Source organism: Microtus pennsylvanicus, chromosome 6, assembly GCF_037038515.1.
Source record: "Microtus pennsylvanicus isolate mMicPen1 chromosome 6, mMicPen1.hap1, whole genome shotgun sequence".
Taxonomy (NCBI): domain Eukaryota; kingdom Metazoa; phylum Chordata; class Mammalia; order Rodentia; family Cricetidae; genus Microtus; species Microtus pennsylvanicus.
Window position 1 is genome coordinate 104,435,541 of NC_134584.1, and position 21,359 is coordinate 104,456,899.

General features: G+C 45.8%; 1 protein-coding gene across 1 annotated transcript in view; it reads left to right on the top strand.

The window, feature by feature from the left end:
- Positions 1–3,560, top strand: part of Cdh5 (cadherin 5) — a 37,820-nt gene extending 34,260 nt beyond the window's left edge. Inside the window, exon 12 of the mRNA XM_075977050.1 lies at positions 1,553–3,560. Within this exon, the coding sequence (XP_075833165.1) occupies positions 1,553–2,070 (518 nt within the window). The 3' untranslated portion in view covers positions 2,071–3,560. The remainder of the gene's footprint in view (positions 1–1,552) is intronic.
- The last annotated feature ends 17,799 nt before the right edge of the window (positions 3,561–21,359 follow it).

A 21,359-nucleotide genomic window follows, 5' to 3' on the forward strand; every position in this document is an offset into this window, starting at 1 on the left:
AGCGGAGGAGACTCTGAGAAGGCTTCACAGAAGAGGCAGGGTCCCAGCCCAGTCCTCCCTGGACCCCAGGCTTCCTTGTAAAGGATACAGAGATACAGATGTAGAACTCTAACAACCTGGTGCTTAAGCGGGTAGGAGAGAGGAGACCCAAGACCGTTCATCAAGCTAACTCCATTTCAAAATAACCCGGGGACAGGGGTGTAGCTCAGTGGTAGGGCATGTGTCAAGCAAGAGGTTCCATCTCCACCATTTCAAACAAGGAAGGGAGAGAGGGACGGAGGGAGGGAGGGAGGGAGGGAGGGAGGGAGGGAGGGAGGAAGCATACACTTGACATTCATTTATTCACTACCTATATTCATGTATTTTTGAGTGCATACTATATTCCAGGTGTCATTTGGGGCCATTGATTTACATTAAAACTATTATTTATTTATTTTTTTCATTTATTTTGAGACAAGGTCTCACTGAATAGCCCTGACTGGCCTGGAATTCTCTACAGAGAGCAGGCTGGCCTGGAACTCACTCACATTTGCTTCCAGATGCTGGGATTAAAGGTGTGTACCAACACTCCCAGCTTTGACTGTTTCTAAAACTCCTTAATAATTTAGACTTCTAGCTTGGAATCTCACCAAGAAATTTCTTTGCTTTTGTAGACTTCTTCTAGCTTTGGATTTTTTTGGCTTTTATTTTCCCTTTGTTTTTTGAGCCTTGCCACTTTCAGGGCACTGTAGGCTTCACCTAGGTTTTGCATTACCAGGAGCCAGACCTCAGACAAGGATTTATGAAGCACAGGAAAAGGATTTGACCTTGTTAGCTAACCTCACCACCCTGAGGAACCAGGAAGTTCCATCCTCGAGTGGGGCTCCTCCAGCACATTCAGTTCAGGGGTGAAGGCTCGTGCCAGAAAGTTCTTTCTCTGGCTGCACCGGCCCTTGCGTATACTGGGGAACTAGGATGCTGAGAGACACAGACAGCAACTGTCCCAGACCTCTGAGCTTCCCACTGTGTGTGTCCATTTATTTCCTGGACCCTCTGTGCCAGAGACATTAGAGACAGACTTCCCTTTCATAAGAATTAATGATGATGATAAAAGAATTGACGTCGGGGGCTAGAGAGATGGCTCAGAGGTTAAGAGCATTGCCTGCTCTTCCAAAGGTCCTGAGTTCAATTCCCAGCAACCACATGATGGCTCACAACCATCTGTAATGGGATCTGGTGCCCTCTTCTGGTCTGCAGGCATACACACAAACAGAATATTGTATACATAATAAATAAATAAAAATATAATTTAAAAAAATTGACGTCACCCCCAGAATCCCCTAAAACTAGTGTCACAGAGCAGTCATTGTATCCACTTTGCAGTCAGGGAAACTGAGGCATGGGGAAGGACTTCATCAGGCTATCCTCTCTTTATGTATGAAACAGATTATTATGGTGGTGGTCCTGGGAGTCTGGGCTGGCCCCAGGAATTTGTAGGGAAGAGGGGAAAGGGGCACCCCACCCGCGAACGCTGTCTGACCCACATCTGTTGCTCTGGCTCCCTGACTGGCAGTGATCACCCTGCTCATCTTCCTGAGGCGGCAGCTCCGGAAGCAGGCGCGTGCACATAGCAAGAGCGCGCTTGAGATTCACGAGCAGCTGGTCACCTACGACGAGGAGGGCGGCGGTGAGATGGACACTACCAGCTACGATGTGTCCGTGCTCAACTCTGTGCGCGGTGGCGCCACCAAGCCCCTGCGGTCCACAATGGACGCCCGGCCAGCAGTGTACTCTCAGGTGCAGAAACCACCGCGGATGGTGCCCCCAGTACACGGCGGGCCCTCAGAGATGGCCACCATGATCGAGGTGAAGAAAGACGAGGCAGACAATGACGGCGGTGGCCCCCCTTACGACACACTGCACATCTATGGCTACGAGGGCTCCGAGTCCATCGCAGAGTCGCTCAGCTCCTTGACCACCAACTCCTCCGATTCTGACATCGACTATGACTTCCTCAACGACTGGGGACCCAGGTTCAAGATGCTGGCAGAGCTGTATGGCTCCGATCCCCGCGATGAGATGATTATCTAAGGTTGCCAGTCTCTGGGCCAGGGGACCAAAGTCACTGCAGCCTAGATCAGACACACCTGCCATCACCTTCCCTGATTTCCAAGGAGTGGCACAGACTCTCCAGCCCAGCATCTCTTGCCGCTGGATACAAAAGATCTTTCCATCCCCAGAGTAGCAAATTCCAGGTCCCATAAATAGCCAGGGACAGAGATTTATTTTGTTGATGGCCACTCCAAATATTGGGAAAATGAGACCAGGGTTCTGTCTGGGCTCCCACTCTGTCCTGTCCCTCCTCCCAACCCCAATACACACTTCCAATCTATTCTAGATTTCTCCTGTCCCTTCAAAACCGCCAAGCAAAGCTGCCTATGCTGAACTTTGAGGAGTCTTCCCCAAGGGCCCCTGAGCCCTTGATAGGGCTGTCTGTCTCAAGGCAGAAGACTGGATTGCATGAGCTATGGGACAGAATTCTGAAACCTGGTCCTGAGGGAGGCTGTGACTCACCCGTCATGCCTGTTCTCAGGAGTCCTAGCACTGTGTGTCTCCCTGACACCTCCCTAGTGCCTAAATACACCCCCCCAGTCCCTCTCAGGCCCATCCAGGGAGGAAGGAGACTGTTGGCAGCTCCTGACCTTGGGTACTGAGGTGTTCCAGCAGGCTTGCAACCCCATTAACTGCTTTACTGAGCAATGATACACTCGGTCAACTTCAGGGAAACGGCTTGTTTAATTTGAAGCAACTGTGAATTCATCCAGGAAGGACTGTGGAGACCAAGGGTGGCAGGTCATAGAGCAAGGAGAGCCTCCAGCCCACTCACCAGAAGGATCCTGGAAAAACTGAGGCACCCGCCTGAGAGTCAACCCTGCCCAGCTTGCCTACACCCCCTTTTCTCTTGCTATCAGCTTTTCTCTCCAAGGCATCCAAGATACAGCCTGGCTAGTGCCCCAACTCAAACACAACCGTGTCACAAGCCACCATCTCAGGGAACGACGCCCGAGCACGCCCTGCAGAATGCAAGGCTCCTGGCTTGCCCAGGACCAGTGGTATCTCTGCATCTCTCCCTTGGAGGGATTTGAGCAACTTTCCACTGAAGTCACAGCTGGAGGAGGGGGCGTCCAGACACAAAGAGGTCCAGGCAAGGAAGAAATGTACCTTCAGCTCATCCTCCACTGTGGATCTCTTCCCCAACAAGGCCTCTCTGCAGGGGATTGTAGATAGCACAATGTTTGTTTAACCAATAATTCGTTTTTCTTAATTTTTTTTACTAATAATACTTACTAGTTTCTAGTTCTCACAAATGTAGACTAAAGTTTTTGCATAATAAGCAAGTTGCTATTTAGGTTAGCAATTTTAATTCAGGTTTTTTTTTAGTTGGATAAACAATCCCTGTAAGTTTGTATTTCCTGTTGTAGTCATTGCTATAAGGAGGGATAGTGAGTATGTACTAGTCACCCCGGTGCACGAGATGTACTGTATCTTTTTATAACTAAATAAAGACATCTTGAAACTCTTCCATGTCTAGAGCCGAGCGAGCACATATAAAACACATGCAATGCACACAAACACATGGTCACATGCACACATACATGGTCACATGCACGCATACATGGTCACATGCACGCATACATGGTCACATGCACACACATGGTCACATGCACGCATACATGGTCACATGCACACACATGGTCACATGCACACATACATGGTCACATGCATGCATTCATGGTCACATGCACACATACATGGTCACATGCACACACATATATACATATATATACCTGGTACCAGACTCATCAGAGGACCTCAGAGGGCAAGGGGACCTGTGAGTCATAAAGAAAATGAATTATGGGCCCAGATAAGTGGCTTATTGGTTAAAGGAGTATACTATTCTTGCACAAGACCCAAATTCTGTTTCCAGCACCCATGCTGGGCAGCTCACAACTACTCTAGCTCCAGGGCACCTGATACCCTCTGCTGGTCTTGGAGAGCACCTGTCCTCAAGTGTGTGTGTGCCTGTGCACACAAAATTAAAGTAAGTCTGCTCTTTTAAAAAGAAATTTAACTGTGACAGAAGGTGAGGGAGATCCAGTTTGGCTTTCTGTCACTCAGCTCCGCTCCACCCCCGTGCTCTGTGCATGCCCTACCCCCATACCTCCCGTCTGCAGAAGTCAGGGCTGATGCTTGGCTAGGGGCAGGGGGCTTCAACACCATTTGCATTCCACAAAGAACCAGGCTCTTCCCTGGGCAGATGGACAGCCCTGAGCACATGGGGCATCTCGGTTCCAAAGAATATGCCTGCGCTTGTCAAAACCTGCTACAGAAAAGTTTCCCCCTCAACTTGTGCAGGATTGGTCAGCTCCGTGCTGGCTTTGGCCAAGACACCTTTCATGTTAAACAGCTACCGCTGGTGGGAACTGTCTCTAACAAGCTCAAAGGGCAGAAAGCTGTTCGTGAGTTTCTTCAAATCATGTCAGATGAGCAAGGCCTTGAAAGAGAGACTGTCCAGAGAAGCCCCCTCCCCCGAGAGCTCGGTGAGTCCCCAGGGAACAGGCTTTGGAGAGGCATGGCCCCCGTGCTGTTCTCTCTGTGGCTTCCAGTATTCTCCCAGAGGTGGTGCTGTCAGCTGCAGCGCTCCGAGGTTCAGGGAGCCAAGTTACAACGCCACAACGCTCACCGTCCCTCTTGACTAGCTAGTTCCTGGTTGCTGTGAGGTTGGCATTTACTTCCAGGATTGCTGGTAACCTCATTCCTTTCGCAGGAGAGGTGCTCTGCGTTCTGCTGCCCCCGTGGATGTCACCTCCTCTGGCGCAGTGTTCCTACTTGTCAGGATAGTGCCTTTGCTCCAAACCAGTCTTCCATGAGATCGGTCCCTACCTTCTTTTCCAAGAAGTTCTCCCAGCCAGGCAGTGGTGGCACACACCTTTAATCCCAGCACTTGGGAGGTAGAGGCAGGCGGATCTCTGTGTGTTCAAGGCCAGCCTGGTCTACAAACCAGGCTGTTACACAGAGAAAAAGAAGGAGGAGGGGGGAGAAGGGGAAGAAGTGAGGAGGAGGAGGAGGAGGAGGAGAAGGAAGGAGGAGGAGTAAGATGAAGAGGAGGAGGAGAACTACTCTCCCTAAAGTCACCCTAGTCCCCAGTCTCCTCTGGCTGAAGTCCTCCACCAGGATCCGACTCTCTTGGCCATTCCAGCCAACTCCTCTGCTTGGTTCCTATTCACCCTGAGTCACAAGTGGTCGCCACGAAGGCCAAAGGCCCACTTTGAGGCCCGAGATTTGTTGGATGACATGGTAGGATCCAAACCCAGTGCTGTCTGGAGTCGGCTGACTGCCTCCTCAGGCAACCCTGGACTTCCAGTCTGAGTATAGAGGAGCGACAGCTACTCTCCGGGACCAAATCATGATGGCCCCGCGACCTTCATTTCAGGTGAGGCCCAAAGGGCAGTGCGATGAGGCCAGAAGTTGGGGCTAGAGCCTGCGTCCTGGCTTCTTTCCTACCGGGGAACTGGAGGCTGTGCCAGGAAGCACCGCTGCTCTGGCCATTGGGAAATCAGGAAATTACCACTAGGGGGCGCGCTGCATTTACAAATGCTGGGTCCTAACCAGGATTCCCAACTTCAGCCACCCTCGTGCAGATAGTAGGCCCTGGGAGTTCCTTGCTTCGACAGAGAAGTTGTATTTAAAAGAATAAACTCCAGGACTAGCAGAACAACCTCGATAGGCTCTCATCTGGAAACGCTCCCGTGCTCTACCTAGAGTTAGGGTTCGTGCAGTTTCCAGCAACCCAATGTGCTTGAGTCTATGTGTGTCTCAGTGCACCCCATCACCCTAATCTACCCTATCATCTCTCCCCCACCCTTGGGGAATGTGTGTCAGTGTGCCCCACACCCAACACACACACATACACACACGCGCGTGCGCGAGCGCCCACGCGCTCCAAGTGAGTCTGAAGGGTTCCACTGGGCCCAGAAATAGTCAAGTTCTTGCAGGTCCTTGTTCTATGACATTGCAGATCAAAATTCCTTACAAATTCTGCTGTCCTCCAGGTGGCTCATGGAGCCTCTGACTCCCAAAACCAAAGTCCCAAGCCATCCAGCAAATGTCCCTTCTGAGGATCGCCCCAAGAGACATGTACCGGATGTATCGATATTGTATTGATACTACATGCAGCACCATTTACAAAGCAAAACTGGAAACAGAGTCGATGTTCAGCGCTAAGAGGTTGGTTGGGTAGGCTGTAGAGGAGCCTAGAGCCACGTGAGCAGAGGTTGGTGAGATGGCTCAGCAATTCAAAGTACCCGTCCCCCTTTCAGAGGACCTGGCTTTGGGTCCCACCTGGCAGCTCACCACTGTCTGTCACTCCAATTCCAGGAGATCTGACATCTTCTTCTGATCTCCGTGAGCATCAGGCACATACCATGCTGCATATATATACATGTGGGATCAAGGTTTATACACATAAGATAAAATTAATATATCTAACAAAACAGAAAAACAGTAGCCGTTACAAACAATGAGGTGGACTTAAATTGAATTCAAAATGGAGTATACTCAGGCCCCATGGTTTTCCTGGTGAGCATCCACCCCCAGGTTAGGACATTTCAAGCATTCCAAGCATTTTCTGAGTTTTCTATTATCAACATGCATTCTTAGAACCAGAGAAACATTTTCATGTTAGTTCGAGTAACTACAAAGCCGTGAATTGATCAGTTTTTCTCCATTGTTTTTAAATATTGAAAGACTTTGTTTCAAAGCAATTTTTTCTGACTTTGCTACTGATGCAACAGAATTTTTAAAGTAAACTAAGTTGTGTGGGCTTTGTTTTTGTTTTGGAAGGATAGAGTCTATTCAACACCATTTGCATTCAGCAAAGAAGTGGGCTCTTTCCTGCAGGTGGACAGACATCTTGGTCCCAAAGAATATGCCCGCACTTTCCTTGCCTGTTTGATTCTGTTTTGAGACAAGATATCACCAAGGAGCCCAGGTACAAATTTCAGACCCTCCAGCCTCTACCTCCCTCCTGAGTGCTGGTATCACAGGCGAGCCCCTGTTCTCTGCTACTTAACTGCTTTTGAAGTCAATACTTTGGACCCCAGACAAACTGTTTCTGGAGGGTCAACTTCTTGTTCACTTCCGAAAATTTCTTTGAACTTTATCTGTGGGGCTTCAATTTCTTCCTGTCTGGAGTTCTTTACCCCTGAATTCCCAGCAATTTTCAGGGCCAATGGGAGGGAAAAGCTGGCTTTCCAAGGAGGCAATACCCTTCACCCCAAATAATTCTGTGATGGATAAAATGCCTAATGTTCCTTCTTTGTCCAGGGATATAAAAGAAACAATTGGTGTGAGTCTCCCTCAGACACCTGCGTTGTCTGGGAAACCCGTGTGTGCACCAGCCTTTTTTGCAATTTTCATGTGTAACCCGCACTCTGGTGCAGCTCACTTACAATGTGTATGAGTCATGATGCGGGGGTGGGGGGGTGATGGTTAACACATTACCCTGGAAGCTGTGCTGAACACGGGGTTTGTTTCCGTGTGAGGCACTGCACAGGATATGAGTCTATACAAAGAAACCAGATACAATGGCAGAACTTAAGGAAGGAAGGGCCTCTGAACAGTGTATCTAACCTATAGGTACATAGCTCCGGGCGGCAATTAGGCAATGTGCTGCCTAGGGTACCACATACCACAGCTCGGGTCATATCTAGCTAGGCCAGCAGAGCCCATTCTGTGGCCCAGCAGGATACAGCTTTGTGAGGTGACAAACTCTTCCTGGTTTGACAGGGCCTTTTTTTCATTTTAGCTCCAGGAGCCTGTGTCTGGAAAAGGCCTTGGCCCCAGGCCGGGTGAGCTGGTGAGCGACAGAAGTCAGCAGCTCTGAGTGTGACTCAGTGAACCCCTCTCCAGCAGAGGTGCTTCCAATCCCTCTAAGTCACTCAAATTTCCTCATCTGGGAATGAGATCCCTATTATGCCCCAGATGTTGTGGATGTTTTATGACTGAATGTTTTAGATTTAACGTTTTCCTCAACCAAGGTATCCATTTCTTCCACGTTGTCTTCAACGCCTGAGATTCTGATTTTATGTCTCTTCCAGGTAGCTGAGTTTTCAACTCTCGAGCTAGGCCCCCACAGTTCAAACCACCTCCCTGCTGGCTTCCAAGCACCTACCTGGATGGCCCATTGATCCCTGTTTACAGTGCCCAACAGCTTTTGTAGTCCAAAGTCCCAAAGACTCCACTCCTCCAACAAACAGAGGGGCGGGCCCATCACAACCATACTCCAGTCCCGTCACCGTCCTGTTGCTATGAGGAGCAAGGCACGACCAAGACAACTCTTATTAAAAAAATTATGTTTTCAGTTATATAATATTTTTAAGAAATTTATTTTTTATATAAAAAAGGCATTTAGTTGGGGACTTTCATACAGTTTCAATGACCAGATAAATGACATAAACAGACCCAAAATCCCTAGTGAAGTAAAAGCACTAATTAAAAGTCTCTCAACCAAAACAAAAAAAAAAGCAAGCCCAGGGACAGATGAATTCAGTGAGGAATTCTACCAGACCTTCAAAGAAGAATTAATACCAATATTAATACCAATACTCCCCCAATTATCCCACAAAACAGAAACAGAAAAAAACGTTACCAATTCTTTTTACAAGGCCATGCCACAATTACCCTGATGCCTTTGGTAGGCATACCACAATCTATATAATTAAAGAAGTTGGGTACAAAGTAAGGGAATGGGGGCACAATTTCCTGAGGAGGAGAAATAAAATACATAGTTATAGAGAGATGGATCGGGGGAGACTAGATTGGGAGGATTAAACAGAGAAGGAGAGGAAAGGGGGAGCTGAGGGAGGGAATATGAGGAGGGGCAGCTAAGACTAAGGGTCATCTGAGGGGCCATATGGAAATCTTCTCCAGCAGACACTTCTTAAAATATATTCATAAATGGGCTGGGCGGTGGTGGCGCACACCTTTAATCCCAAAACTCAGGAGGCAGAGGCAGGTGGATCTCTGTGAGTTCGAGGCCAGCCTGGTCTACAGAGCGAGTTCCAGGACATCCAGGACTGTTAGACAGAGAAACCCTATCTCAGAAAAACAAGTGTGTGTGTGAGTGTGTGAGTGTGTGTAGTGTGTGAGAATGTGTGTGAGAGTATGTTGTAGTTGTGTGTGTGTGCGTGTGAGTGTGTGTATTCATAAGTGAAAACAATATAAATGGAGTCATCAAACAATGGGGAGACTAAGCCCCAACTAGATATCTCTTGCCACCAAGTAAAACCTCCAGAGCCAGGAAGGCATTACATCTAATTGAGTTGTTGTTCAAAAAGACCCCATGGAAACCCTCAAACAACTCAGGCTATTCCCAAGGCTTTAAGTTGCCCTCTACAAGCTGATGGTAAGGTCCCATTGCTGAAGACAAGACCTATAAATCCCACTGAACGCAGAGAAGCTGATCTGGTGCCCAACTAGAGCCTTCACTCTTACTGAATAGTGTTCATGGTACCCGAAGGCAGTCTGCATCTACTGGAGGAGAAACGTAAATGCCAACCCAGCTGTAAACCCTTCCGTCTCTGTGGTGACCTGCCTATATGATTTGCTGCTGCAATAGTAGCACAAAATTTATAGGAGTAATCAATCAGTATCTGATTGGATTTAAGACCCACTCCACGAGATGAACCCATTCTGACATTACTCTTAGGTAGCCAAGAACCTAGGGCTAGATAGGTCATTGATCTAGGGAAAAAGCAAACACTATTGTTCTGCTAAAGGGATCTGGCAATAAAATGACTACTAATGACATTCTGCTATACCAGTTGATCAGTGGGGTTTTTTTCAGCCATCATCAGAGAATCTTCCACCAGGAGTGTATGGGAACAAATACAGAAACCCGCAACCAGCCAATGTGCAGAGAATGAGAGTCTTCAGTTCTAAATGGGATGTCATCATCAAACCTCTCCCCCCAGGGCTCAAGGAACTTTGAGGAAGTAGAGGCAAAAGGATTAGAAGAGCAAGTAGGAACGTAGGACACCAAGAAACAAGATCTTCTAGACATGATAGGACTGGTGCACATATGAACTCAGAGAGACTGTGACGGCATGCACAGGTCCAAGCCAGACAGGGTCCCAGCACAGTGGGGGGGGCGAGTAGACATGAGCCCCCATCCCTAACCAAGAAGCTATCTCCAATGAAGTCTCATTTGGTATATAAACGACATTTAAGGGCAGGCCTCGTGCCTGGCAGTAGATGACCAACTCAAAATGAACTCAATGGTGTTTTTGAAGATTTTTTTTTTTGTCTCCCAATGCTCTGTCTGGGCATATTCTACTTTATGATCCTTCACTTATAAATTATGGTTTCCAACTTTGTGTTTTTATTGGGGTTGTATGTGTGTGAGTGTGCCTGTGTATATGTGTGTACGTGTGAGTGTGTGTGTGCCTGTGTATATGTGTGACTGTGTGTGTACATGTGTATATGTGTGAGTGTGTGTGCATGTGTATATGTGTGAGTGTGTGTGTGTGCATACACAGGCTTCTTATGCTTTTTCCTTATTTTTACTTTAGGTTTTTCCTCTGTTTTGTTCTATTCTGGCTTGCTTGGTGTTTCTTTTGGTTTGGTTTAGGGGTTTTTTTTTCCTAAAGAGAGAGAGAAAGAAGTTACAGAGTTGGATGGGTAAGAGGATCTGGGAGGAGTAAGGAAGAGGAAACTATAGTCAGAATATATTGTATGAAAAAAAATCTATTTTCAATTTAAAAAAAAAGGCATCCAGCCCCAGCAGGCAGCAGAACTTGGCAGTTTTGCCCACGTCGTTCTGGCTTTGTAAATGGATTGAGTTGTGGACCCTTCCAACCAAGGAAAGCAGCTGAGGCCAGGAATATGGCAGGGGAGTCCCTGCATGAAGGCCCAGAGAGGCCATCGCCTCGAGCTGTGTAAGTGAAGCCTGGATTGTGTTGGAGGGCACCCAGCGTTGGACGTGCCAGAGCCATGATGTCTGCTGACGAGAGCAGCAAATGGGCATGGAACCAGCCCAAGAGAGAAACATGTTCCAGTCAACACAGCTGGAGGGAGCGTGGGATCTGAAGAGCCATCTCAGTCCTTAACATCGGCCTGGCTATCCAGGCCGCGAACCTGCTGAAGTTCAGTCTTCCCTCCTAAGGCCCCCTTTCCTCCTTTTGGGGGTGATACTGTATGTTCTGCACCGTCGGAGGTTGGAGGCATGTGACTGGCTTTTGCTTCCAGGGGGTTACAATTAAGAGATTGCTTTGAGAGGCAGAAGAGACTTTGGACTTCTACAGTCTTGAGAATCAAAGACTCATGAGGATTTTGAAGCTGGAATGGACGCCTATCACATGATATGGCTACAAGCCTCTGAGGGCCAGGGAGTGGAATGTGGTGGTTTGAACGGGAATGGACCCCATAGGCTCCCATAGGCTCATATATTTAAATGCACGGTACACAGTTAGTTGAACTGTTTGGGAAAGATTAGGATGTGTGGCCTTGCTGGTAGGGGTGTAGGCTTGTCACTAGGGGTGTAGGCTTGTCACTAGGGGTGGGCTTTGAGGTTTCAAGAGCCCATACCAGGCCAGGTCTCTCTCTCTCTCTCTCTCTCTCTCTCTCTCTCTCTCTCTCTCTCTCTCTGTGTGTGTGTGTGTGTGTGTGTGTGTGTGTGTGTGTGTGTGTGTGTGTGTGTGTCACATGCTTGGGTATCAGCTGCTGCTTTAGTGACATGCTTGCCTGCCTGTTACCATGTTCCCACCATGACAGTATGGACTTGCTGTCTAAAACTAAGCAAGCCCTCAATTAACTGCTTTTCTTTGTAAGTTACCTTGATCACAGTGCGTCTTCACAGCAGCAGAACAACAGCTAAGACACTCAGCATTGACCAGAAGGGAGGAGGGCAGGAAAACAAAATTAAGTAAAAATTTTCCCCATCTTATTTAAGATAGTTTTTTTTTTTTTGTAACTGTTCTCTTCCTCCCTCCCCTTCCTCTTAACAAGCTCTCATTCTATATCCCAAACTGACCTGAATGCTCGGTGCAGCCCCATCTAATCTCAAACTCATGGTCTTCCTGCTTCGGCCTCCCAGTTGCCGGGATTACAGGGAAACCACCTCCCTGGTTCCAATCTCTGTTGCTGACTTTCGAACTGCCCTACACCTGTGACTCTGCAAACTAAAAACTGAAATAATTCTCCCAAATAGCAGCCATCGATGTCACAAGCTCCTACATCTGTGCAAACATTGCTATTTCCCTTTGCAGTAAGCATTCTAAAGAACGTGCTCTGTAGTGAGTGAGACTCCCCAAGAGAGAGAGACAGGTGCTGGGCCAGAAGAGATGGTGTGTTAAGAATGAAAGGACATATTTTATAAAGTGGAATTCTAGAGATTTACAAACAGAAGATATACGCAAAATCTATCTGCTCAAAATTATAAAGTAACAATGAAAGAATGAAACAGGACACAAATAAATGAACAATAGTATACCATGTTCATAAATAAGGAAGGCCCAAAATAATTAAAATGCAAATTAACTCCAAGTTGATGTACAGATTCAATCAAATCCCTGTCAGAATTCTAACAGACTTCTGACATTGCCAGGCTGGGACTGGAGAAATGGCTTAGGAATTAAGAATGGGTGCTGTTCTGCCAAAAGACCAGAGTTTGGTTCCTAGCACCCACATCAGGTGGCTCACAGATGCCTGTAACTCCAGCCCCAGGGGACCTGACACTCTCTTCTGGCCTCTATGGGCACCTACAACCTATATACAAGTAGACATATGCACAAAAAAGAAATAGAGACATCTTTAGCGTTTCTAGGTTGATTCTAACATTCACATTTGGAAATGTAAAGAACCTAGGAAAGGCAAACGACTTTGAAAAGAGCAGTTGATGGACTTGAATTATCTGGTTCTCATCAGGGTTGGCAGGTGGCTCAATGGGACAAGGCACTCGCCACTAAGCCAGATGGCCTGACTTTTCTCTCTGGGTACTACTGGGTGGAAGGGGAGAACTATCTCCCAAAGTTATCTTCTGATCTCCATATGTGTGCCACGCACGCACATTCTCTCTCTCTCTCTCTCTCTCTCTCTCTCTCTCTCTCTCTCTCTCTCTCTCTCTCTCTCATACACACACACACCAATAAATAAATAAATGTAATTTTAAAAAGCTGTAATCATCAACTCCTATGTATCTATCTGTGTGTAACATAACAGAGAGTTCAGAAATAACAGAGTCACACAAACCTGTTCAATGGGATGTTGGCAAAAGTGAAGAAAATAAGAGAGAATGAACAGTCTTTCAGTGAATGGGCACCCCTGTACAGGAAACGCTTTTAGCTGCTGTGCTCTATTTGATACAGAAATCGATTCAAAAGAAAAGAGAATCAGAACCCGACATGTGAAGTATAAAAAAGCCTTAAAAACTTTTAGAAGATAATGTGGGTGAAATCTTTATGATCAAGGTGAGGCAGAGTTTTCAGAAACCACAGTACTCAATCCTTAAAGAAAAGAAAATGAATTAAGAGGAGCTTCATTAAAATAAAAAAAATAGAAGTTTGTTTTACAAAAGACTAGGAAGCAAGCCACTGACTGATGGGTATCTGTCGAATATATCCAGAATCTATGGAGCAGCGCCTGAACTCAACAGTAAGAAAAAGAAAAGGTCACTTTAGCAGCAGGAAATAATTAAACAGACACAGAAGGAGCTTGATGGGGCAAATGAGACCCCCGGAAGTTACTGAGGACTGTTAGTCATCACGGAAGTGCACACTAAAGATGCCACTGTGTACCTGTTAAGACAGGGAGGGAAAAGAACATGATGATGTCTAGTCCTGTTGAAGATACGGAGCCCTGGAACTCTGACTCATTGCTGACGGTCATTTTAGAAAACAAGTTGGCAGTTCTCATAAAGCAGATACTTAAGACCCGGGAATCCCAATAAGCACTCGAGTGGATTAGCAATCCCTTTCACTCTGTTTAGACGGGGTCTGCGTAGCTCATCTAGCCTTGAACTCTCCTGATCCTCCTGCCTCAAGCTCCTGAACACTGGGATTCTATGCTTGTCCGTCATGCTTAGTAAAAGGTGTTACCCATGGGCCAGGAAGCAGTATCTTAGCTGACATCAAATCTGCTGACACACTGATCCTGGACCTCCTAGCCTACAGACAGATCTGGGAGAAACAAAACCCTATTGTTTATACGCTATCCACTCTGCAGTATCTTATTATAGAGCCCACAGAGAAAAAAACAAGCTAATGAATGACATCCGGCCTCTCCATAGGAAGAAGCACTGTCAAACAATAGAAAGGAAGACACAGTGATATAACAGTTTAAGCGAATCTCAAATGCATTATGCTATAGGAAAGAACAGAGGGTCAGGAACCCACATCCTGCCTGATTCTGTTTCTACAACACTCTGAAAGGACAAAGGTGGTCATGACCCCACAGGGGTCGCGTATCAGATATCTTGCATATTAGATATTTACATTATGACTCATAACAATAGCAAAACTACAGTTGTAATTTTGTAGCAATGGAATAATTTTGTGGCTGGAGGTCACCACAACATGAGGAACTGTATTAAAGGGTCGCAGCTTTAGGAAGGTTGAGGACCACTGAGCTATAGGGATCAGATCAGGATTTCTAGATTCTATGTCAGTTACAAAACACACTTTAAAAATCAACAAACGTTTTAAGAGCAGAAAGAGATTTGTCCAGGACCTGTCTTCTTGTCGAGGTGACCCTGGTTACTTCAGCGGTGCACAAGGTTTGGGCATACTGACTTATTTGTCTATTCTTTCTAAAACACCTGTCGAATGACAAGCTAGCCAATCCCTTTGATCCTGCTCCCTCTTCTTCCCTACTGGCCCAGCTTTAGGTCAGCCCTCTTCCTCATCTCTTCTGTGGTGTTTTGTCCCATTATCTATTACTATAACAAAACACCTAGGGCTGGGTAATGTGATTTTTGATGTTTTATTTTAGGTCTAACGTTTAGAAGTCTGTAAGTTCAAGATTAAGTAGCCATGTCTTGGCCTCTTGTAGGGGACCCACTGCTGAGTCACAATGCAACAAAGAAGCAGAATGGGAAGGAGCTGCGAGCCCAAGGGGCTGAGTGTATGGGGGTGGTGGTGCTTTACCAGTAACCACCCTCCTAAGACCTGACCAGGAGTCTCCACTAATCATTCCTGAAGGTTACCTGTAGTGACTTAATCATCTTCCGGTCACACCACCTATTGAAAGTTCCATACTGGGAACCTAGTTTCCAGTAAACGAACATTTAGAACACAAACTCAAACCATATCCAAACTACGGTATTCCCCAAACTTCCCAATCATTTCCCTTTCCCTGGGCACTACACCTTCCAAGTCATGCTGCTACTCTGATGCATCTTCCAATGTGAAAATGATACCTTGCATTCATTCTCTGAAAACTCAACAAATACTACCCATCAATGGAGCCCAAACCCTCAGCCCAGTAACCAAGATTCACATATCTCCACTGCTCCTTAACATTTTGTCTCTACTGTTGTGTCTACCCTCATGACACATATTCCAGCTGTAGTAAGCTCTCTGCCTCCCTCAAACATAAGGTAGGCTGTGTTTTTGGTCCAAATAGTCACTCACTTCTGTTTTCTGTAGCAAGATTACATATCCCTGACACCCCAATGCCCACCTTGATCACGTGACTCAATTTGTGAAGTAACATGTGAGACACGACTGCCCCTAGCTTATTCCTAAATCTCAGGACCCAGAAACACATTTACCTGAAACCCCAGTGTTCACATCTAAGAAGACACCAGAATATGTTCCTGCCAGGCAACCCACAGCCACCCCACTCTCCTAAAAACCAGAGAGGAAACAGAAAGCAAGGAACAAAACACCCAACTGATAAAGACAATACACCAGCATCTAGAATTACAATCCTTCCAACCCCAGATGCCTAGATATCAGCGTACTAACAGCTGGACCGTATTTCCGCTAGAGCCCAGCAACCCTACCACAGCAGGCCTGGGATATTTAAACATGCTGAAGCATGAGAAAAATACCTTAAAAGAGCCTTTATAAATATGATAAAGGTCCTTAAAGGGGAAATGAATAAATCCCTTAAAGAACTCTATGAAAACATAAACAGTGGAAGGAAATGAATAAAATTGTTCAAGACCTGAAAGTGGAAATATGATCAATAAAGAAAATCCAAACTAAAAGAAATCCAGAACTGAAAATTTTAGGAACTCAAGCAGAAACCACAGAGGCAAGCTTTACCAACAGAATACAAAAGACAGAAGAGAGAATCTCAGGCATTTAAAACACAATAGAAGAAATGGATACATCAGTCAAAGAAAATGGTAAATCTAAAATACTCCTGGCACAAAACATTCAGGAAATCTGGAACACTATGAAGAGACCAAATATAAAAATAATAGAAATAGAAAGAGAAGAAATCCAGGTCAAAGGCACAGAAAATATTTTCAGCAAAGTCATAGAAGAAAATTTTTCTAATCTAAAGGAAGAGATGACTATCAAAGTACAAGAAGCATACAGAACACCAATACAGACTAGAGCAGAAAAGAAAGTCCCCTCAGTACGTACTGATCAAAACACTAAACATATGGAACAAAGAAAGAATATTAAGAGCTTCAAGGGAAAAAAATCCAAATAACATATAAAGGCAGACCTATTAGAATTACATCTGACTTCTTAAAGGAAACTTGAAAAGTCAGAGGGGCCTAGACAGATGTGCTATTGACTCTAAGAGACTGCAGATGCCAGTCCAGATTTATAATTACCTTAGATGAAGAAAATAAAATATTAAATGCTAAAACCAAATTTAAGTAGTATCTATCTATAAATGCAGCTCTACAGAAGGTATTACAAGGTGAACTCCAACCTTATTACATTTACTACATCCAAGAACACACAGGGGAAAAAAGAATCCCAGATGAGCAAAGTCAAAGGAATGGAAACACACACACACACACACGTGTGTGGGCGCACATGCAGTGCACACACACTCACAATAACAATAAAATAACAGTCCTTTAAGAACATAGATACAAAAATTCTCAATAAAATACTTACAGACTAAATTCAAGAATAAATCAAAAAGACCATCCACCATGATCAAGTAGGCTTTATTCCAGAGACCCTGCAGTGGTTCAACATATAGAAATTAATACATGTAATCCATCATATAAACAAACTGAAAAAAAAACACATGGTCATCTCAAATAGAGAAAAGGCCTTTGAAAAGTCCAACACCCTTTCATGATAATAGTTCCAGAAAAATTAGGGACACAAGGGATATACCTCAATATAATAAAGGTGTTTACAAACCCACAGCCAACATCAACTTCAATGGAAAGAAGTTCAAAGTATTCCCACTAAAATCAGGAATCAAGGATGTCCATACCGATGCAATATGGTATTTAAAGTCTTAGCTAGAGCATTAAGACAACTGGAGGAAATCAAAGGGATACAAGCTAGAAAAGAAAAAGGCAAATATCTTTATTTGCAGATGATATGATAGCATACACAAGTTGTGGTGGTTCGAATGAAAATGGGCCCCATAGGCTCCTAGGGAGTGGCACTATTAGGAGGTGTGGCCTTGTCGGCATAGGTGTTGCCTTGTTGGAGGAGGTATGTCTCTGGGCAGGGGTGGGGGAGTTGAAGTTTCAGAAGCTCAACATATGACTCAGCACACAGAGTTCCTCCCTTCTAATCCAGCACCCACCTCCACATCAGGCCTGGCAAGTGTCTTAGTGCAGGACCCCTGGGGAGCATGTGCTCCTTGCCTGCCAGTCTGACCCACTCCCTCCGGTCTGTTACCAAGGGGAACAAGGAAAATAACGGAGAAAGATAGGCATGACAAGGGGTGGAAAAGAAGGCGTCCATGTCCATCACAAGGTCATTGTGCGTGGCTAATTGTGTAATCAACCGCAGATGTGGCGAGAGTCTGCTGGACCAGGAACAAATGGCCAAGGTGAAGAAATACTAATCACCTCCTTCTGATGTGTTTCTCTCTGACGCTTGTCCTAGAAAATCCCAAGGGAAGCAAGAGGAAGGAGAGGAGAGAAGAAAAAAGAGCTCTTATCCAGAGCTTGCCTTAACGGCAAACTTCCGGAAATTTCAGTCATCTGGAAGCCAACCAGGAATTGGGAAATAAATAGATTAAAAAGCGTCTGTAAAAGTGAGTAACACTTATCAGAGGAGTCAAGGCCATGATCACAAGGGACGAAGGAGGAGCTGTCAGAAAGTGGAGCAGCCTGAAGAAACACAACCGCTGTGAGGGACTTGTGATTCTGGAACAGGAAAAGGGCATTCTAGAAAAACTGGTGAGAGTCACACAAAATACCCTGCTAGCTTCCAGGTTTTATGATATGTTGTTGACATTGGAGGAAGCTGCGTGGAGGGTGTATCTGAATTCTTCGTACTGATCTGATTGGTGGCTTTTCTCTAAGTCTGAGAATATTAAAATGAGAAAGGTATTCTGTATGCAGCCGGCAGCCAAGTCTGGTGAGGATGATGATGACATTCTGCCCAACCCTGGCTTTGCTGGTTGCCCATGAACTGTAACTTGTTCATTTAGTTATTGGTTAATTTTAATTAGTTAGTGATTTTGCATAGTTAGTGATTTTGCAAAGGGTCTCACTCTGTAGACCAGGCTGACCTCAAGAACTCACAGAGATCCTCCTGCCTCTGCCTCCCAAATGCTGGGATTAGAGGCACTGTGCATGGTCGTTACTTCCCAATTTTATTTCCCATTCTCTCAAGAAAGCCACAGTTCTTTATTAAAGACCCAGTTGAAGACTTGGTCTTGAACTGTACTTGGTCCCTGCCTTGGAGAAGCAGGCCTGGGAGACAGCTGCACCTACAAGAAAACCTCACTTGCTAGACCAGAGATCTATTCCTCCAGCCCAAGGGGAAAATGAGGCCAGGAGAAGTCTCCAAAGGGGCTGTTCCGATGTCTATGTTGGGCAAGGCACAGAGTGAGGATGGAGAGTGGCTAGGAAGGAACCTGGACAGGTAAGCAGTATCCTTGTCAGAAGGGACCTGGACCCTGCTGCCAGGACCCTAAGCAGTGACGCTCCCAACAGGCTTTGACAAAAGCAAGGCTGGATGGAAGGAAGCTCCTGGCTGTGCCGTTGGGCAAGCATTCCTTCGAGAGTCCAAGTTACGGGAAGTTTATGCGGAGACCAGTTTGTGCCTTCCTCCAACCCCACCCATAGTTCTGGGGCTCAAACCTGAAGTTGTATATATTAGGCAAACATTCTGTCACTGAACTGCATCCCCAGACCCTCTTTTTAAATCTTGTTAAATGTTTGATATAGGATCTCACTAATCCACCTAAACTATCCTCAAACTCTTGTGTAGCCCATGCCGGCCTCAGACTTGTGATCCTCTGGCACCAGCATCCTGGGTAGCTGGACTACAGGCATGCACAACCAGTCCTGGTTTGTGTCTGACTTTGAAACTGCACACACACAGCACTAAAAAGGGCCAAGCTGACAGTCCACACATAGACACTGGGAAAACAGCTCCTAAAAGCTAGACTGAATTCATGAGCTTTCTTTGCCCACCAGACAGCCTTCCACCTCCCCACCTAAAGACAGTCAACTGCTCCAGCTAGGATAGAAATTGTTCCTGCAAAATGTGACATTCAGGGTACATGTTCCAGGAAACGGCTTCTTACAGCAGCGTTTTAAGTTCATCACAGACAGCTTAAAATGACTAGTAATCAAAAGAGCCCATAGCACCCCGCAAGTACATAGAGTTTAATATTTCCTATTGTAATTAAAGAAATAGGAATGACTGCCAGGTACACTGGAACAGTTCTTCTAGGGCCTGGCAAATAGGAAGTGCCCCCAACTCCCTTGGTGCTGGGTTCTGACATTCCCTTTTCTGGGTGTCATAGATGAAAACATGTGGCTAAAGACTTTCTGGAACTCCCAGGAATTGCCAGAAACTCCTGGAGGTAAGGCCAGGGCACAAAAGAGAGGCAGGGCAGGATCGCCCTTCCCATTGGCCACTCCAGCAGAGGTGCCACAGGCTACAGATGCTGCAGGGGATACTCAAGACCCATATGATGCTGTGTGAGACCCCTGCTGGACCATGATCTGAAAATACAAGTAATTTGTCCTAAGATACACAAGTAAATGGAAGAGAGGGGGTTTGAACTCAGGTCTCCTGATATCAGCTCTCTAGAGTAAGAGGCTGAGAGAACACCTCCATGCTTTCTGTGACTTGGGTCCTTGCTGGCCAGTGTCACTAGGTACCTTCTGTGTACCAGGCCAGCCCAGCTTTTCCTCCCTCAGTATTTCTCATTCCTCCCTTTCTAATTTTCTTATTAATCCTCTGAGATATCATTGGAAATAGCACACACACACGCACACACACACACACACACACACACACACACACACACACAGAGAGAGAGAGAGAGAGAGAGAGAGAGAGAGAGAGAGAGAGAGAGAGAGAGAGAGAGGACAGTTTCTCTATAGAAAATAACTTTCTCTGTACTAAAGTTTATTCATATTCCATCTCCTTCAGAAGCATACACATTGTACGTCTTCAAACCCACTTCAAAGCATACACATCGTATGTTTTCACTAACAAGCGGGCACCTGCTGGTCCCAAGAAACATAATACACATCTCTGCTTTCCTATATCAGGAATGAGTAAGGACAGTAAAGAACATTTTAATTTTTTAAGTGAGCAAATTAAGAAAAATGGAAAATACAGACAGGAAACAAAAAGTCCAGAATGACACAGAAATGTACAATGCCCTTACTGGCCTGAGATTAAATTTCCCAATTCCCACCAGGATGGGCTAAGTAGCTGCAGTTGCCCAGGGAAGCACTCTATGGCAAGATCTGCGATATTCAAGAGGTATCCTCAAATAAATGAGAAGATGGGGGAAATTGCTGCTGAGAAGAAAGAAAACTAAGTTTGTAGTCTGGAAATTCTTGTGCAGGTGGGACAAATGTTACGTCCTTTCCCTTTCTCTCTTGGATTTGGAATTCCATGCCGATCCCCCACTTCCCCACTCCCCCTTACCTCCTCCGTCTTCAAGCTGGGAGCCCAACTATCTTGCTGAAGCTGGACTTGTGCGTGAAAACCAGCTATATTATTATTCAGTATTCATGTTGGTCTTGCTGTTACTGTTGTTGCTGTTATTATTATGATTTAGTATTAAATGCCCATTGCCCTGCTGTTCAGAGAATCTGCACAAAGATGAGGACACAGTGGCCCAGCCCCCAGGACAGGGAATAGCACTGCAGGGCTACCTGAATCGCTTGCCCAGCCACCACACTGCCCAGA